Genomic DNA, 15,480 nt, shown 5'->3' with positions numbered 1-15,480 from the left:
TTTAGTTTGGTGTATAAGGTCATGAAGTCGAAGGTTTGTAGGCATAAAGGAGACGACTTTAAATAGTAAGGCCGTTGGCAAATCTGACATCAGCCCCCTTGAGTTCCTGATGGAAGCATCTCAACAAAGGCTAGAAATGGTCTCATTCCTCTGTACTTAAGCTTATGCTGTACATTTTGGTTATTTGTGCTGTACATGAGGACCATGCCCTTGACCTCCGTGTCCTTGCCTTCAAGCTTATCGTCAAACCATTGTGCTGGCACCATAGTCTTTCAACTATCATGCCATAGACTGCACGCAACCTGCCCTCTTGTAACCCCCTGACTGCGATTCTTAGGCTTGATACCAAGAATTCCATTAACATAACTATGTTGGTCCCATAGGTTATGTTGAAAGGTGTGGTGTTGATTAATACCTTGTAGGCAATGCTCTCAGCCTAGCCGTTTTCTTGGGGGTAATATCATGAGGACTTGTGATGCACAACCATAAATTCCTTCAGCATGAAACTCATGACTTCTTTTATGAAGTCTTCGCTTACTAATTCCAGCGGTCACCCAAATCTAGTGAATACATTTTTGTATAGGAATTTGGCCATCAGCCAGAGCTTTTATGGTGGCACCTGCCTTGACCCATTTGGTACACTAGTCTGTGGTTGCGATAAGATAGTGAGTCTGTGTGCCTTGTGCAGCTGGACTACTCAGACCAAACAAAGTCAATGCCTGCGCCACTGCTCAAAAGGATAAGGTGTAGGGGCATCCTATTCTTATTGAGCATGATAGAGAACCGTTGACATTCGTCACAGCCTTTTACCAATTCAGCCACATCACCAAACAATCTAGGCCACCACACACTCATTTTACGGATCCATGAAACCTGTGACCGCAGTCAAGCAAGAACTGGAGGGTGAGGAGGATGGCGATGATGACGACAATACTCGTGACGGTCATGATGACATCACGGAGGACAAGACACTGGTGGCACACGTACTAGACCCCAAGGTCCTCCTACCGTCTACGGGAGGTGGATCTTCCTCTACTACCCCATCTGCAGGCTCCGTTGTTCCAGGGATTGGAGAAACCGACCACCCCATAAACTCTTTTATGGCCCATCCATCTAGCCTCGGCGCTACTTTTCTTTCTGCCACTCCCACCTCGGCCTACCACTCCACCAATGGTAACAACCCACGACTCGCCAACACCACCCTCACCTCCCCAACTCTTTTCCAAACTACCCCCACTTCCCACCACCTTGGGAGAAGTCCTCAAAGGCCTAGATGTGCCCTCCACATGCTCCGGCTGTCCAAATTGCCTCATCACCAAAAGCCACTCCACCAAATGCCCTTGACGAAGAAGGGGAAATTCCAAGGTCCCCCACCAAAAGACTCCGAGCAAATTGATCCTCTGAATCGCCCATTCAACTTACATGATCTGTTAGATAATACAAATTACGAGAAGGTCATCCAGGTGCTTGAACGCCAACTCCATTCCCTAGAAGAGTCCAACCTCATCACTAACGGGGTAGATATCTCCTTGATCAGAGGCTATCTTGATGTAAAGATGAAACAATGGGAGAAAGACCACAGGACCAAGGAATAAGGTGCATACAGGAGGCACTACCCATGAGATGATGGGAGAATAGCGGCCTAACCTCTTGAAGCCCCACATGTAGAGGGAGTATTGCTACATCCCCAAGTACATCCGCGTCAGCCCCATTTACCTGCAACTTGCCCAAAGTTGGGACTCGGACCTGTTCGAGAGGGAGCTCGAGAAGAACTTGACACTCTAATTCAACTTCCCTTGGTTTGAGCCCCTCAACTCCAAACGTCATAAGTGAGGCATGGTTGGCATGGTTGCTTCACACCATGTTCCATTTGATATGGCAATACAAAACAGTGCCCAACCCTGACGTGGTCGCCACCATCAGATTCTTCTAGCTTACCATCACCTTGCGCGGGTGGGATTCCCTAACTCGAAAAGATTCAAAGGTCGTCCCCAAGGACTCGCCTTCTACATCAACAAAGGACCCAATCTAAAGTAGACACTCGGCTACTACACACGAGTGCAATGGCTCCAAGGATGGCAGCTCAAGACAGCCTTCTAGACGTCCTACAAAGCCTTCCATCGGACGACCAAATACCAAAAGTCATGCTACGACTTCTATCGACACTACTCCATCTACTACTATTAACTCAAGGGCATGCCTCAACACTGATTCTAAGGGTGAAACCATGATTAGGAAGGGAGGACTGTTAACCACATTGGTTAACATTACTCCACATGCGTGGCTGCGTTGTACGCAAAAGGCTTGTATGTAAGTCATTTTTTATTAATGAGAAAACACATAATCCCATTATCACAATTGAGCCTAGCCTTGTGCTCTTGTGGTGGTATACGCTTGCTTGGCCTCTTTTGACGCTTACATGCTTGTGGATTGTGTGTGCACTCGGAGTGAAGATTGCTTGCTTCTCTTCATCTCTCTCTCCTTCTCCATCCCCATAGGCATTGAGGTTGAGATAGAGCTATCCATAGCTCACTCACTCTCTCTCTTCTCCATACCCATTTGCATAGCTCCATTGGGGTGACACCAATGGAGGCATGGTTGAGGAAGGCCATGACACATCCAGTTCCATCCTCCCTCCTTTTTTAGGGTTTGTAATAGCCACAAGAGTTGTAAATTCAAACAAAACTTATCAAGTCAAAGCAGATTTTCCAAGTGCTTCTTCAGTAGCACTTACAACTAAACAAATCAAACCTTGCTTTTGTTAATCAGCTCCAACCTCTTCAAACACATTGGCCAGCTACACGTGTAACAATTAATTGCAAGGCTCCATGGAATAAGGCACAAGACCGGAAAAGTCATGTGACCTTTTAGAGACACAACGGCTGCAAGATCCACGATGCCATGCATAAATGCTGCTGCACCCTGGAGGAGACGGAGCAACACTGCTTGTAGGTTTTGTTCGCAGCCAAGCATGCTTGACGATGGGATAGCTCACCGGACTTCGGCTGATGAACAAGACCGTAATTACATCACATGGGCTCCATTGTATGGAAAAATGGAGCCCATTGTACGCAACAATGAAGACAGGACAAGACTCTTGATTTCAACAAAAATGATTCAATTGTTTGAACCTTCAGTAAATTACAAGAGGTTTCCAAGATGGCAATTCATAATCAGTGTCTGTGATGTTGAGATATCGAGCTCATCTAGTGAGGCGGTGGACACTGATGACCCGCCTGGGGGATAGGCCTTACACTTATACCACTGGCATGGTTGGTGAGATCTTGGATGATATGCGGCCAGTGGGATGACAGGCTGTGTGACAGCCATTCTAGAGACTGGCATAGTTATAGCGCCAGCTCATTTAGTTGGGTTCACACTATAGAGAACCCTTGTATGTATTGGTTGAGTACCTTTCATATTATGTGTACTCTTATCTTTGTATATGGTGTGTTGAGTGTTGAGTGAAGAAGAAGAAGATTTTCAGCCTCTCACCTCGTGTGTTCTCTATTAGGGTTTTGTGAGTGTGTGTGTGCTTGCTAGAGCTCAAGCTCTCTTCCCCCCTGTATCTTTTCATGGTATCAGAGCCTGGTTCATGCTAAGGGCTGAGCTGCAAGCAAGAGAACCACAGGAAGCGGTACGAGGGTAAGAGCTTCAACTACTCTTCCCTATTTGTGTTGGTGACTACACCCTTGTCGGGAGCTCTACGGGAGGCACCGACAAACGATCTCTGATTGAAGAGCTTTCTTCGCGGGAGTAAAGCTATAGGGCAACTATAAAGTCCTATCGAACAAAGTTTTCTGGGCCGAAAACGCATTTCGGGTGCGTCTGGACCTCCGTTTTTCAGAAAGCAAGCGATTTCGAGCACTGCAGGTAAGTCATCGATTCTCTGCAGAACTCTGTTTTAAGAACTGCAAGAAAACAGATTGGCTGTGCAGCCACTGTGGGTGCTGCAAAGAGGTCAACAGTTGCCATTGGGTGTATGTATGCATATTGAAGTCACTGGTTGTGATATTTGAGAGTACTAAATACCGCTGCAGAAAATACAGCAGTTTGTGCAAGACAAACCAGAGTGCTATTTCTGGTAAATTTGTCTGTCTGGCAAGATGTCAAATGATGGCATAACCCAGATTGTGGCTGAGAAGCTTGATAAGAACAACTTCCATGCTTGGAGGTTCAGGTTGACGAATTTCCTGATGGGAAAGGGCTATTGGGACTACATAGAAGGTGAGCATAAAGAGGCACCGGAGATACCGGACATAAATCCGACTGCTGCAGATGTGAAAGAGTTTAAAGACTGGAACCAAGGAGCCAGGAAAGTTATGTATTGGCTCTCCATTAGTATACAGGACACCATGATTGGGCACATTCAGGATGCCAAGTCCCCCAAGGAGGTGTGGGGCACCTTGGTAAAACTCTATGAAACAAATACCAAGGCACGTAAGATACAGTTGAAGAATGAACTTCATACTGTGGAGAAAAAGAGCATGTCTGTGAATGACTATGCATTGAAGATAAAGGGTATTGTGGAATCCCTTGTATCTATTGGTGTGTCAATAGATGATGATGATAAAGTGGAAGTCTGTCTACGTGGTCTCGGGCCACAATACAAGGCGTTCAAGACGTCTATTCAGACTCGGGAAAACATTCCCAACTTTACAGATTTGGTGTCTATGCTGATTATAGAAGAGAAGAGCTTGGGTGAAGACCAACAGTCTTCACAAAACAAAAACAGTTCAGAGCAACAGGCCTTCTACACAAGTTCAGGAAGAGGACGAGGTAAAGGAGGCCGTGGACGCGGTCAAGGAGGTGGCCGAACAGGTAATCGGAATTATGGCCAGCAGCAGCAACAACAACAACAGTCCCAGAATACACAACAACAACATCAACAACACACAAGTGGAAGAGGCAAATTCAAAGGCAAGGGGAGTCAAAGAGGACGTGGAAATTGGCAAAGGCAATATAATGATGCACGTGAATGCTTTTATTGTGGTAAGCTTGGACATGTGCAGGCAGAATGTTATAAGAAGCAGGCTGACATGCAAAATGGGAAAGTGCAACAGAACAACTATGCATCCTCAAGCAGAAACAATGAGGATAATGAAAGGTTGTTTGTTATGCAGCATGTCGTGAATGCCATGTCTGAAAATGTTGAAGCAATACAAAAAGATGATGTATGGTATGTGGATTCAGGTGCTTCGAACTACATGACAAGTCATGGGGAGTGGTTCAAGGAGATGAAAAACCTTGAAAGACCAGGTTTTGTGGAAACAAGGGGGATGACACTGCTCATCCAATTGCCCATGTTGGAGATATGCCATTATGTATGCAGGATGGCAAAGTGAAGTACCTTGCAGATGTACTTCACGTTCCGAACATAACAAAGAATCTGGTTTCAGTTGGCCAGATGATTGAGCAGGGTTTGCAGATTCGGTTTAACCCTGATGGTTGTTATGTTGAAGACTTTAAAGACAAGTGCAGGTTGGTTGCAAAAGGCAACAGAGTGGGCAGAATGTTTATGTTGAATGTAGACATGCCTGAAATGAGTGCTGCGATGTTTGCAAATGGTTCAGGAATTATTGCAGACATAGACATTTGGCATAAAAGAATTGGACATGTGAATATGCAGAGAATGAAGTTTATGCAGACTAAAGGAATTGTGACAGGGCTGCCAAAGTTTAAAGTAGAAGGTATGCAGAGAATATGTGAAGCTTGCCAATTTGGAAAGCAAACAAAGCATGTATTTCCACGTAACAGATATGTGAGCAGAAATGCACTAGATGTTGTGCATTCAGATGTATGGGGTCCTACGAAGACCATGTCTATGGGAGGCTGTAGGTATTATGTGACATTCATTCATGACCACACAAGGAAAGTGTGGATATATTTCATGAAGGAGAAGAGTGAGGTGTTCACTCACTTTCAGAATTTCAGAGCTTTGGTTGAAAAGCAAATAGGGAAATATGTGAAGTGCCTAAGGTCAGATGGAGGGGGAGAGTACTTCTCCAATGAGTTCTCTGAACTTTTGAAGAAGAATGGTATTCGGAGACAGTTTACATGCAGATACACTCCGCAGCAAAATGGAGTTGCTGAGCGAAAAAACAGACACATTGCTGAGATTGCGCGAGCATTGATCGAAGAGAAGAATATGCCGCATAGCTATTGGGCTGAGGCTGTTTCTACAGTAGTATACATCATGAACAGGACTCCAACTGCATCCATACATGATCTAACTCCAGAGAAGAGGTTTACTGGCAGAAAACCTGATTTGTCTCATCTGAATGTCTTTGGATGCATTGCATATGTGCATGTGCCAGATGAGTTGAGAACTAAGCTGGATCCAAAAGCTGAAAAATGTGTGTTTATTGGATATTCCCTTGAGCAAAAGGGATACAGGTGTTATAACCCTGTTACACGTGAGTTGAGGGTAAGCAGGGATGTTGTCTTTGATGAGATGAGCAACTGGTATGCTGCTGAAAAAGAAGCTGTTGGGGCTGATGTGAGTGGAAGTGTGGTTGCACAGAATGCAAGTCAGCAATCACAGTTTTTGAGTGGACCAGGAGAGTCCTCATCTAGTGGGTCTGTTGATAGACCATGGAGTGGCAGGCTGCGTCATAATACCAGTCCTGCAAATGTGATTAGTACATCACGTAAAGGAAAAGAGAAAGTGGTTGAGTCCCTTGGTATGCCTGACATTTCTGCAGGGCATTCTCATGTTGATGGAGAGTCTAGTGGCTCAGAGATAAGCCTTGATGAGGAGCTTGGGATCCCAGCCATGAGAACACCTGGTGTAAAGAAGGCTATGGAAGCCATGAATGAAAAGCTGCGAAGATCTGGGAGAGTGAAAAACCCTGTGCAGAGGTTTACATATGATGGTTATGTGGCACATCACTATGCATATATGGCAAAGGTTGTGCAAGTTGTAGAGCCCACATGCATTGATGAGGCTGTTGGAAATGTGTGTTGGGAGAAAGCTATGGATGAGGAGATGGATGCACTATATGGAAATGAGACTTGGGATTTAGTGCAATTGCCTGAAGGCAAGAAAGCCATTGGATGCAAGTGGGTGTACAAAGTAAAACATAACAGTGATGGAAGCATAAACAGGTACAAGGCTAGATTGGTAGCCAAAGGATATACGCAGACATATGGCATTGATTATGAGAAAACTTTCAGCCCAGTTGCCAAGATGGCAACAGTGAGAGTTGTGATAGCAGTGGCTGCATCAAAGCAATGGTCTTTACATCAGATGGATGTAAAGAATGCATTCTTGCATGGGGGTTTGCAGAAAAAAGTGTATATGTTGCAGCCACCTGGTTATGAGGATGTGAGTCACCCCGAGCATGTTTGCAGGTTGAAGAAAGCCTTGTATGGCTTAAAACAAGCACCAAGAGCATGGTCTGACAAGATTTCAGAATATCTTGTCACTATTGGCTTTCATGTAGCCAATGCAGATTTCTCGCTGTATGTGAGACACGGTGATAGAGGGGTTGTGCTTCTTGTCATCTATGTAGATGACTTGATCATTACGGGAGACCATGATGCACAGATCTTTGATGTAAAGAACTTGCTTAGACAGAAGTTTGAGATGAAGGATCTGGATGAGCTCAGATATTTCTTGGGCATTAAGGTGATTAGGTCACCACATGGTATTGGATTACTGCAGAGACAGTATGGCTTGGACATGTTGTCCAAGTATGGTATGACAGGCTGTAAGCCTATTTCCGTGCCATTGGATCAGAATGGCAAGTTGAGTGCAGATTCAGGAGAGATTTTGGAGGATCCTACTATGTATAGGCGCATAGTAGGAAGTTTGATCTACATGACGATCACCAGACCAGATTTAAGCTATGCTGTTGGGTTGGTGAGTCAGTTTATGCAGGTTCCACGGAAACCGCATTTGGATGCATTGAGACGCATACTGAGGTATGTGAGGTCTACTTTGCATTGTGGACTGTTTTATGAAACTGGGACAGAGATATGTGTACATGGGTACACAGATGCTGATTGGGCTAGTAGTATCTCAGATAGAAGATCTACTAGTGGCTTCATGTTTTCTTTGGGGAGTGCTGCTGTGACTTGGAGCAACAAGAAGCAGCCTACGGTTGCCCTATCCAATAATACAGAGGCCGAGTACAGAGGAGCTGCTATAGCAGCATGTGAGGTAGCTTAGTTGAGAAAGCTACTTGCAGATTTGGGTCTATCAGTGGATAGACAAGATGTTATTTTCTGTGACAACATTAGCAGTATACAGTTGGCCAGGAACCCAGTTTTTCATGCTCGTACGAAGCATATAGAGGTCCACTACCATTTTGTCAGAGAGAAGGTCTTGGCAGGAGACCTTGACCTTATTTATGTCAGCACACAGGATCAGGTAGCTGACATCTTCACCAAAGCATTGGGTACAGAGAAGCTCCGCAGATTCAGGGCTTCGCTTGGTGTACATGAGATGGAGTTGAGCTCGAGGGGGAGTGTTGAGATATCGAGCTCATCTAGTGAGGCGGTGGACACTGATGACCCGCCTGGGGGATAGGCCCCACACTTATACCACTGGCATGGTTGGTGAGATCTTGGGTGATATGCGGCCAGTGGGATGACAGGCTGTGTGACAGCCATTCTAGAGACTGGCATAGTTATAGCGCCAGCTCATTTAGTTGGGTTCACACTATAGAGAACCCTTGTATGTATTGGTTGAGTACCTTTCATATTATGTGTACTCTTATCTTTGTATATGGTGTGTTGAGTGTTGAGTGAAGAAGAAGAAAATTTTCAGCCTCTCACCTCGTGTGTTCTCTATTAGGGTTTTGTGAGTGTGTGTGTGCTTGCTAGAGCTCAAGCTCTCTTCCCCCCTGCATCTTTTCATGTGAATAAGCACAAAAATAGAAAACTGCGAGGAAAAGTATGAGTGCGTTGTACATGCATCGCACAAGAAATAGACAGCTGCTGCAAGGAAAATCGATGTCTTACCTGCCATGAGGTAAGACGTGTGGTGGGGGTCTAAGCTCAAGGATTCAAACCACATGAAGTTTGAGGGCAGCAACAACAGTGCCATTTATCGAAACTCAGCAGGATGGAAGAGCCCCAGAATTTGGTATGGCTTGCACTAAAACTGACAACATTAAATGCATTCAGTTCATGCTTGATAAAGCCCATCTGTTGACGGGGCACATCAAGACAATCGGATTTCGGCTCAAAATCTTCCCCATGATGTAAGGGTTGGCAATTGATACTTTGGTGCCCACATCAATGATCAGAACACCACGGATTGCATGAGTACGCATGTAATGGTGTCCTCAAGTAATTCGAAGTAATTCTTATAAAGCACTCTTCCGCATGTTAAGAAAGCCATTGATACTTTACAAAGCCACAGAATTGTCCATAAAAGATGTCTACAGTGGTGGTTATGTGATGTTTTCTAACGATAATCTCTTGCAAACCAACAAGGAAACCAAACTACTCACAAAATTCTGAGGGATTTCAAGCTTCCAAAACTTGAAGAAATCGATCCAGACAGGTGATTGTTCTGCAGGTACCTGTTACAGCCACTTCCTCAATCCTCATGCCTTGTGTATGTCAACAGTAAGTACGCATTGGTAAATGTAAGAAAAAATACGGTTGGTCATGCTTGGTGCATTGATGGAAGAAAATAAGACTTCAATCACATCCATGAATACTTACAACGCTTGGAGAAGGCCATAGTTTCTGAATTGAGAAGGTATACTACCACTGAAATTGTTGTGATGAAGACTCCTGCACAATCACCGAGCTCACTCTTTTAATAAACATTTCATACAAAGTGGAACAGCCTGTAGTTACTCCCCCCGCCCCTCCTCTCCCTCTCCATGAAACCCCCCAAGCATATGTAATTTTCCTCGAGAGTGGCCAGCCATGACAGGAGTCCCCCTCTACATTATACTGTTTTTTTCTCCTTGGAGAGTTTGTGTTTGGCCTTGACCTCACCAATGTAATTTTCAGTCAACTAAAATAAGGGTCTAATTGTCATAAAATGGACGGACAGCTGCCCAAATAATAGAATACATCAATCATAGAATAACCTTACAATGTTCTCATCCGTGTGCAATTCGCTAGCTGTTGTGGTATGCCACCATATAAGCTATTATATTGTAAGTACCTGTTGACAAGGAGCGAAAGAAACTGAGCTCATATTGCCTTAAGTTTCAAAACCACACAAACTTTAATAACAATGCATCTCACATAAATAGACTTGGAACTTACAGTCTATGCAGCTTCCTAAGGCGTCCCAAATCTGCAACAAGAACTCCACTCAAATTACTCCCTGCAAGATCTCTGCAATATCCCCCCAAAAAATAACAGGTTATTTTCGGAGAATTCGTAGACTAAAGTAAAGCAAGTTCAGCCTGCAAGTCTGCCTCCGTGTATCCTAGTGGCGTTCATTTTCTGGGATGAGGACCAGGGTTCGATGTCGAACCCTGCCTGTTATACCCGTGGGATGTGGATCGCTGCCTATCACTGAATGCTATGTTTAATCTCTCAATAAGAAAAGGTAGCCCACACATGCAGGTTCTGCATCATATGTATTCTCTAATGATCCTTGAGTTGGCATTTTTACTTTCTCCTTATTGAACCATCATGACAATATCACCGAGGGAGATATAAGAAAGGGCTTACCTCTCCTGGAAATTTGCAACTATGTGACCAAGAGGGCCTTGTGATTAGGGGGTGCCACAAATTTTTTGGGTCCTCAGTGAACAACACTTCCCCAAGAGAATACATCCAGCAGCAAAGTGTGTGAAGGTTGAGCCCGTCTAGCTTTTATTACTTGTCTACAAGGTTGCTGTCAGGCTCAGCCACTAAGCATGGTCCCAAGGAGGTGCACAGATCCATCAAAAGAATGAAGCCAAGGTAGCAGATGAAGTGGTCTGCCAACAGGCGAAGCTAGAAGAAAATATTCTCTAAGGGTATGTACTCAGATCCAGTACATCGTTAAGCTCTCAGATGAGTTCCAAAGGCCTAGCAATAGGCATGATCAGTTCCGACAGGTGACCGCCGCCATGTTAAGGGAAAGGGATAGCACGTATGGGGACAACAGTGTAACAAATGCTCAGTTCTTCAACAAGACTTGGAAGTGAAGATCAGAAGTGGAAGGTGTTCAGTCAAAAGTGTCAAAGTCGGGGTCAAAGCTAAAGTAGGGTCAAAGTCAGAAGTCAGTAGTCTAGGGAGGAAGGATGACATAGTGTCCACCCCGTCATCAAGTTTAGCAAGAGGGGATGTCATGTGCACGCCTATGTCAGCATGAACAGCATAATCCCTGATTAGGACAGCAGTTAGGACAGCATTTAGAGCAGCATCATCATCATCAGCATAAGCAGTATGGAGGGCATGGGAACCCAGTCGGCAGCCATCAGAAGCATCCAGCTAACAGTTGGCAACCATCAAGGGAACCTAGGCAGCAGAAGACCAGCATCATCCAGTCAGCCAGCAGGTTTGGGCAAACATGGCAATAAGTGCAGCATTTATCAAGTTATTTTATGAGGATATTTTGTCCAAAGCTGACAGACAGCAGTCCATGCAGGTCGACCAGCACTTCATGAACATATATAAGCATAGCCAATCATTGGCATAATTCATTCAGCACATTCATCATTCACATCATTGAAGAAGTAGCATTCAGCATTAAGCATGTAGAAGAGGCCAGAGGTCACCCCTTTGGGGGTAGACCAAGGACCTAGATCATGTACAGACATACAATCACCTTTTTGTACCATATAATAAAGAAAACCTGACAACGACTCTCTCTCTCTTCTTCTCTCTCCTCTGTCTTAATCATGTTCATTCAGCATCTTGTTCTTAATCAGGCTGAGGGACGTGGATCAGTACAGCAAGGCTTCCACCCATGCAACAAGAGCTATCATGACAAAAGATGAAAACGAAATGGAAATGTGAGGAGAGGTTTTCATGTGAACATCACATTGTGGATACCACAGTCAGTGATTTTCTCCATATGCTCATTGTGAAGGGCTCACTCTTACTCGAGGCCATGGGGTTTCAAAGAGGCTTGAGGATCTTGCCTTCCACAGAACTATGTGCCAATCTCTCTGTGCATCTAAGAAGCTTATCTCGATTCTTTTCTGGGTCCCTGTCAATCTCCTCTAAGTTGATGTGGTCCCAAAGATCCTTGGTTTGTGGGCTCTGCTCTGAAGGTGCTCACAGGCAGGTAGCTGTTTGGAGATTGTGATAAGGACTCCTTGTGGTAGAGGTCTCTCAAATCATGCTGCTCTTGCTGAGTGCCCTTGTGTCTCCTCTTGGCACTTGGCTTTCCCACTTGGCACTGGCCAGCATTATGCAAGAGTGATACACCTTGCTTGCACCTGAACAAGCCTCACATTGGCAGCCTCCTCATACATTTCTACAGCATCCCCATGATATACACTGCAAGTTGATTACTCCACTGCTCTCTGACAGCTCAAAGTCGCCAAAGTACAACAACAATTTCATCAATACCACAGCCTCAAAAGCAATTTAGGTCCAACGTAGAACTCGTGTTTTCGTCAATGTAGAATCATGTAAGTTCACTGATGAATTCAATCCTGATAAGATACGAAAAGTGCATGAGCTCCATTTGTTTCCCAAACAAAGTTCACAGCAGTATTTAAGTTGACAAATGAAGCATGTTAAGATGACGACTAAAGGCAGCCAAGTGTGTGATGGTTCCTAGGTCAAGCATGCTCTTGCATGGCACTCATTGGGAACCATAAAAAGTCACTCATTGGGAAACTCTGCCTCTGGCCAAAAAAAAAGGCATAATTTCAGATCCTGAACTAGGAGCATCTCTCTGTCAATATCATTTGTAAGCTCTTAAGCATCAACCTTGTTTTTCTTGTCTACATGAAATCTGAGTACACAACAATTTCAATCCCACAACCTAGAAATGGGTTCAAAACCCACTGAATGCCTATAGCAAGAGATATAATCTACACTATAATGCACACTATTATAGAACTGCCACATGGCAGAGCAGGGCTCGGCCACGTGGCAGCTCCAGAATAGTCCCCCACTCGTGAGGGGAGCGGCAATGTGCAAGTCACTAACGGGGACTTGGCCATAGGGATTGCACCTTATAACTTAGTCTTCAAGATATATACAATTCTCCCTAGTATAGAGTTCATGTTCCCAACTTTAAGAGTTCAAGATAGATGCAATTCTCCCTGTAGATTTCATGTTCCCAACTTTAAGAGTGACCAAAGAGATGGAATGGACTGGCCACCCACAAGTTATCTTAATGACTCATAAAACTTAAAAAAATAAGACATTGAGACTAGGCTGCACTTAGTAGTGGGCATGTATGCCAAAACAAAAAGGAGAAAAAGATGGTTCGATTTGAATATAAATACCAAGAGGTTCAAAGTAGGGAATTTGGTCCTACTTTATAACCTTAAGAAAAACAAAAGAGAACTCAAGCTTAGAGGATGGATGCTTTAGGATTTATGAACTGACTCAGGAGAAGTGATCCACCAAGAAACATTGGACAAAGTAGGATTTTTGAGTGGGAGTAAGAGAGGGAGCAGAAATGTGCGGCCGCATGGCCAAGCCCCGCATTTGGCCAGGCGTACTGTTCTTTTCTTGTTGAGATGAAGTAAGTTTGTATTCGTAGCACATCATTACTTGTATTAGAAACTCCTCCTTACAGCATTTAACATGCTCAAATGTGGCGTAGTGTTTCTTTGGAAAAAGTCTCATCTTCGATCCTTCTCCCTATGATTTCAGTTAGTATACGCGAATTGATGGTGCCATGGCAGTTGCTTACGGTATACACAGTTCTCACTAGAAATAGGAGAATGGTTCACAGACATGTAGCCTGGTGGTTGGACTTGCTGGGCATGAACCCGAGCTCAAAACCCACCAGCCTAAACAGTCTTTCCAATTTCTACTTATATAACTAAATATAACTAGATATAGGAGAACGCTGTCCTGGATGAGGATACAGAAAATCTGCAGACTATACAGAATGGACCTGCATGAATCTTAAATTTACCTGTAAAAATTTATTTTTCCACTTTCAAAGAATCTGTGGAAATTCTTCAGTTAAAAAGTAGGCAAATACTACTTTTTTTTAATATGATGAAACTTTGAAGTCATTAGACATACGATCTGTCGAGAAGAATGTTTTCCGCGAACACTGGTTGGACTTTGAGTCCCGCTAGCTTTACACACCCCCAGTTTTATCACTCTTTATAAGGAGCAGGGACCAATTCAGAATTAAAAATTGCCCGTATTAGTGGATCAAATCAGCTACGAATCGAATTCACTAAACAGCAGCTAAAGATTTGGCAGAGCCCAATTGGACAGGAAAAGCCACTAGATTGAAGGTAAAATTTGGGTCTGCAGTTCACCATTTCAAGAAGGACACCATTCAAATGCAACGCTTGGATCGGAGTAAACTTACATGGAAATCACATTGCTCGAGAGGGGGTCGCACCAGACGCCTGTCCAATTGCAAGGGGACACGTGGGAAGAATTCCAATTGGCTAAAACCCCTCCAGGGTCAGTTACGGCTGCTTTGAATGCGAGCAAGCTCTGGCCTGCACGAAATGAGATGAGATGAAAATGCACGGAGGGGAAATATACATGTGCAGAAAAGAGGAGAGGTGAAGGGAAATTAGGGTACCTTCTTGGGATAATAATGCATCTGCGGGAGGGGATCCAAAGAAGGTAGAGAGGAGAAGCATGAAGAAGCAGAATGCAGTGGTGGCCATTTGGCTGCAACCTACGGCTCACCAGTTAGCCTTGTTGAGGCATCAACACAATTTAAGGGCAGGCTGCTGCACAGGTTTGTGTGAGTGCACTGTGTGAGCACTGTGAGAGAGAGAGAGAGAGAGAGAGAGAGAGAACTGCTGGGAAGAGTACTACAGTACGACCACGTGAGTAGTTGTTGCAGGCATCAAATTTCGCTTTTCAAGTAATGATGGAATGGGAGGACATGTGACATGTCTGTCTGTCATTGTATGAAAATATCCAGAGCATTGGTGGCTTAGAGCTCTGATCTGGCGATAGCGATTGAGAGTGCACCGTGGGCAGCAGTTTGGGTGGCAGGTCACGGGAAAGCTAATCAAAAGCGGGCTTTGAGTGCAGGTAGGAAGGAGGAGTTGACCCTATTGATGTGGAAAGCTCCCTTTTCTGGTGAACTCTCTAGCTGTGTGTGCGTAATAGTGGATATATAGAAGAGGAGGGGGGGGGGGGGAGAGAGGAACACGGTAGAGGAGCGGCAGGCTGACGGCCACGCAGTTGTGTAGCCTGGAGTCTACGTGTAACGTAGGCTTATTAACTGCAACAACAGCATGCGGGTCACGCGCATTCCGCCAGTCAGTCATGGCCCTACCTTATTAGAAGCCACACCTTCGCAAATTGCTACGCTCCGACTCCATGCGGCCATGCCTCCCAACTTAGATTTGATTTCACATGAGACAACAAGGAGTTCTGTGTTTAATGTTCCTTCACATG

At 44.6% G+C, this 15,480-nt stretch overlaps 1 protein-coding gene across 1 annotated transcript in view; it reads right to left on the bottom strand.

Annotated features, from left to right (window-relative positions):
• Nucleotides 1–15,235, bottom strand: part of LOC147641402 (receptor-like serine/threonine-protein kinase At1g78530) — a 28,570-nt gene extending 13,335 nt beyond the window's left edge. The window contains exons 1-6 of the mRNA XM_086821045.1: nucleotides 14,648–15,235; nucleotides 14,426–14,561; nucleotides 10,237–10,308; nucleotides 10,061–10,132; nucleotides 9,679–9,750; nucleotides 9,462–9,533 (exon numbers count right to left, since the gene is read on the bottom strand). Coding sequence (XP_086677171.1) covers nucleotides 9,462–9,533; nucleotides 9,679–9,750; nucleotides 10,061–10,132; nucleotides 10,237–10,308; nucleotides 14,426–14,561; nucleotides 14,648–14,735 — 512 coding nt within the window. The 5' untranslated portion in view covers nucleotides 14,736–15,235. The remainder of the gene's footprint in view (nucleotides 1–9,461; nucleotides 9,534–9,678; nucleotides 9,751–10,060; nucleotides 10,133–10,236; nucleotides 10,309–14,425; nucleotides 14,562–14,647) is intronic.
• Nucleotides 15,236–15,480: the final 245 nt, after the last annotated feature.

Source organism: Cibotium barometz, chromosome 2, assembly GCF_041138505.1.
Source record: "Cibotium barometz isolate CiBa-2024 chromosome 2, ASM4113850v1, whole genome shotgun sequence".
In the NCBI taxonomy this organism is placed as follows: domain Eukaryota; kingdom Viridiplantae; phylum Streptophyta; class Polypodiopsida; order Cyatheales; family Cibotiaceae; genus Cibotium; species Cibotium barometz.
This window is presented reverse-complemented; position numbering and strand designations above follow the sequence as displayed.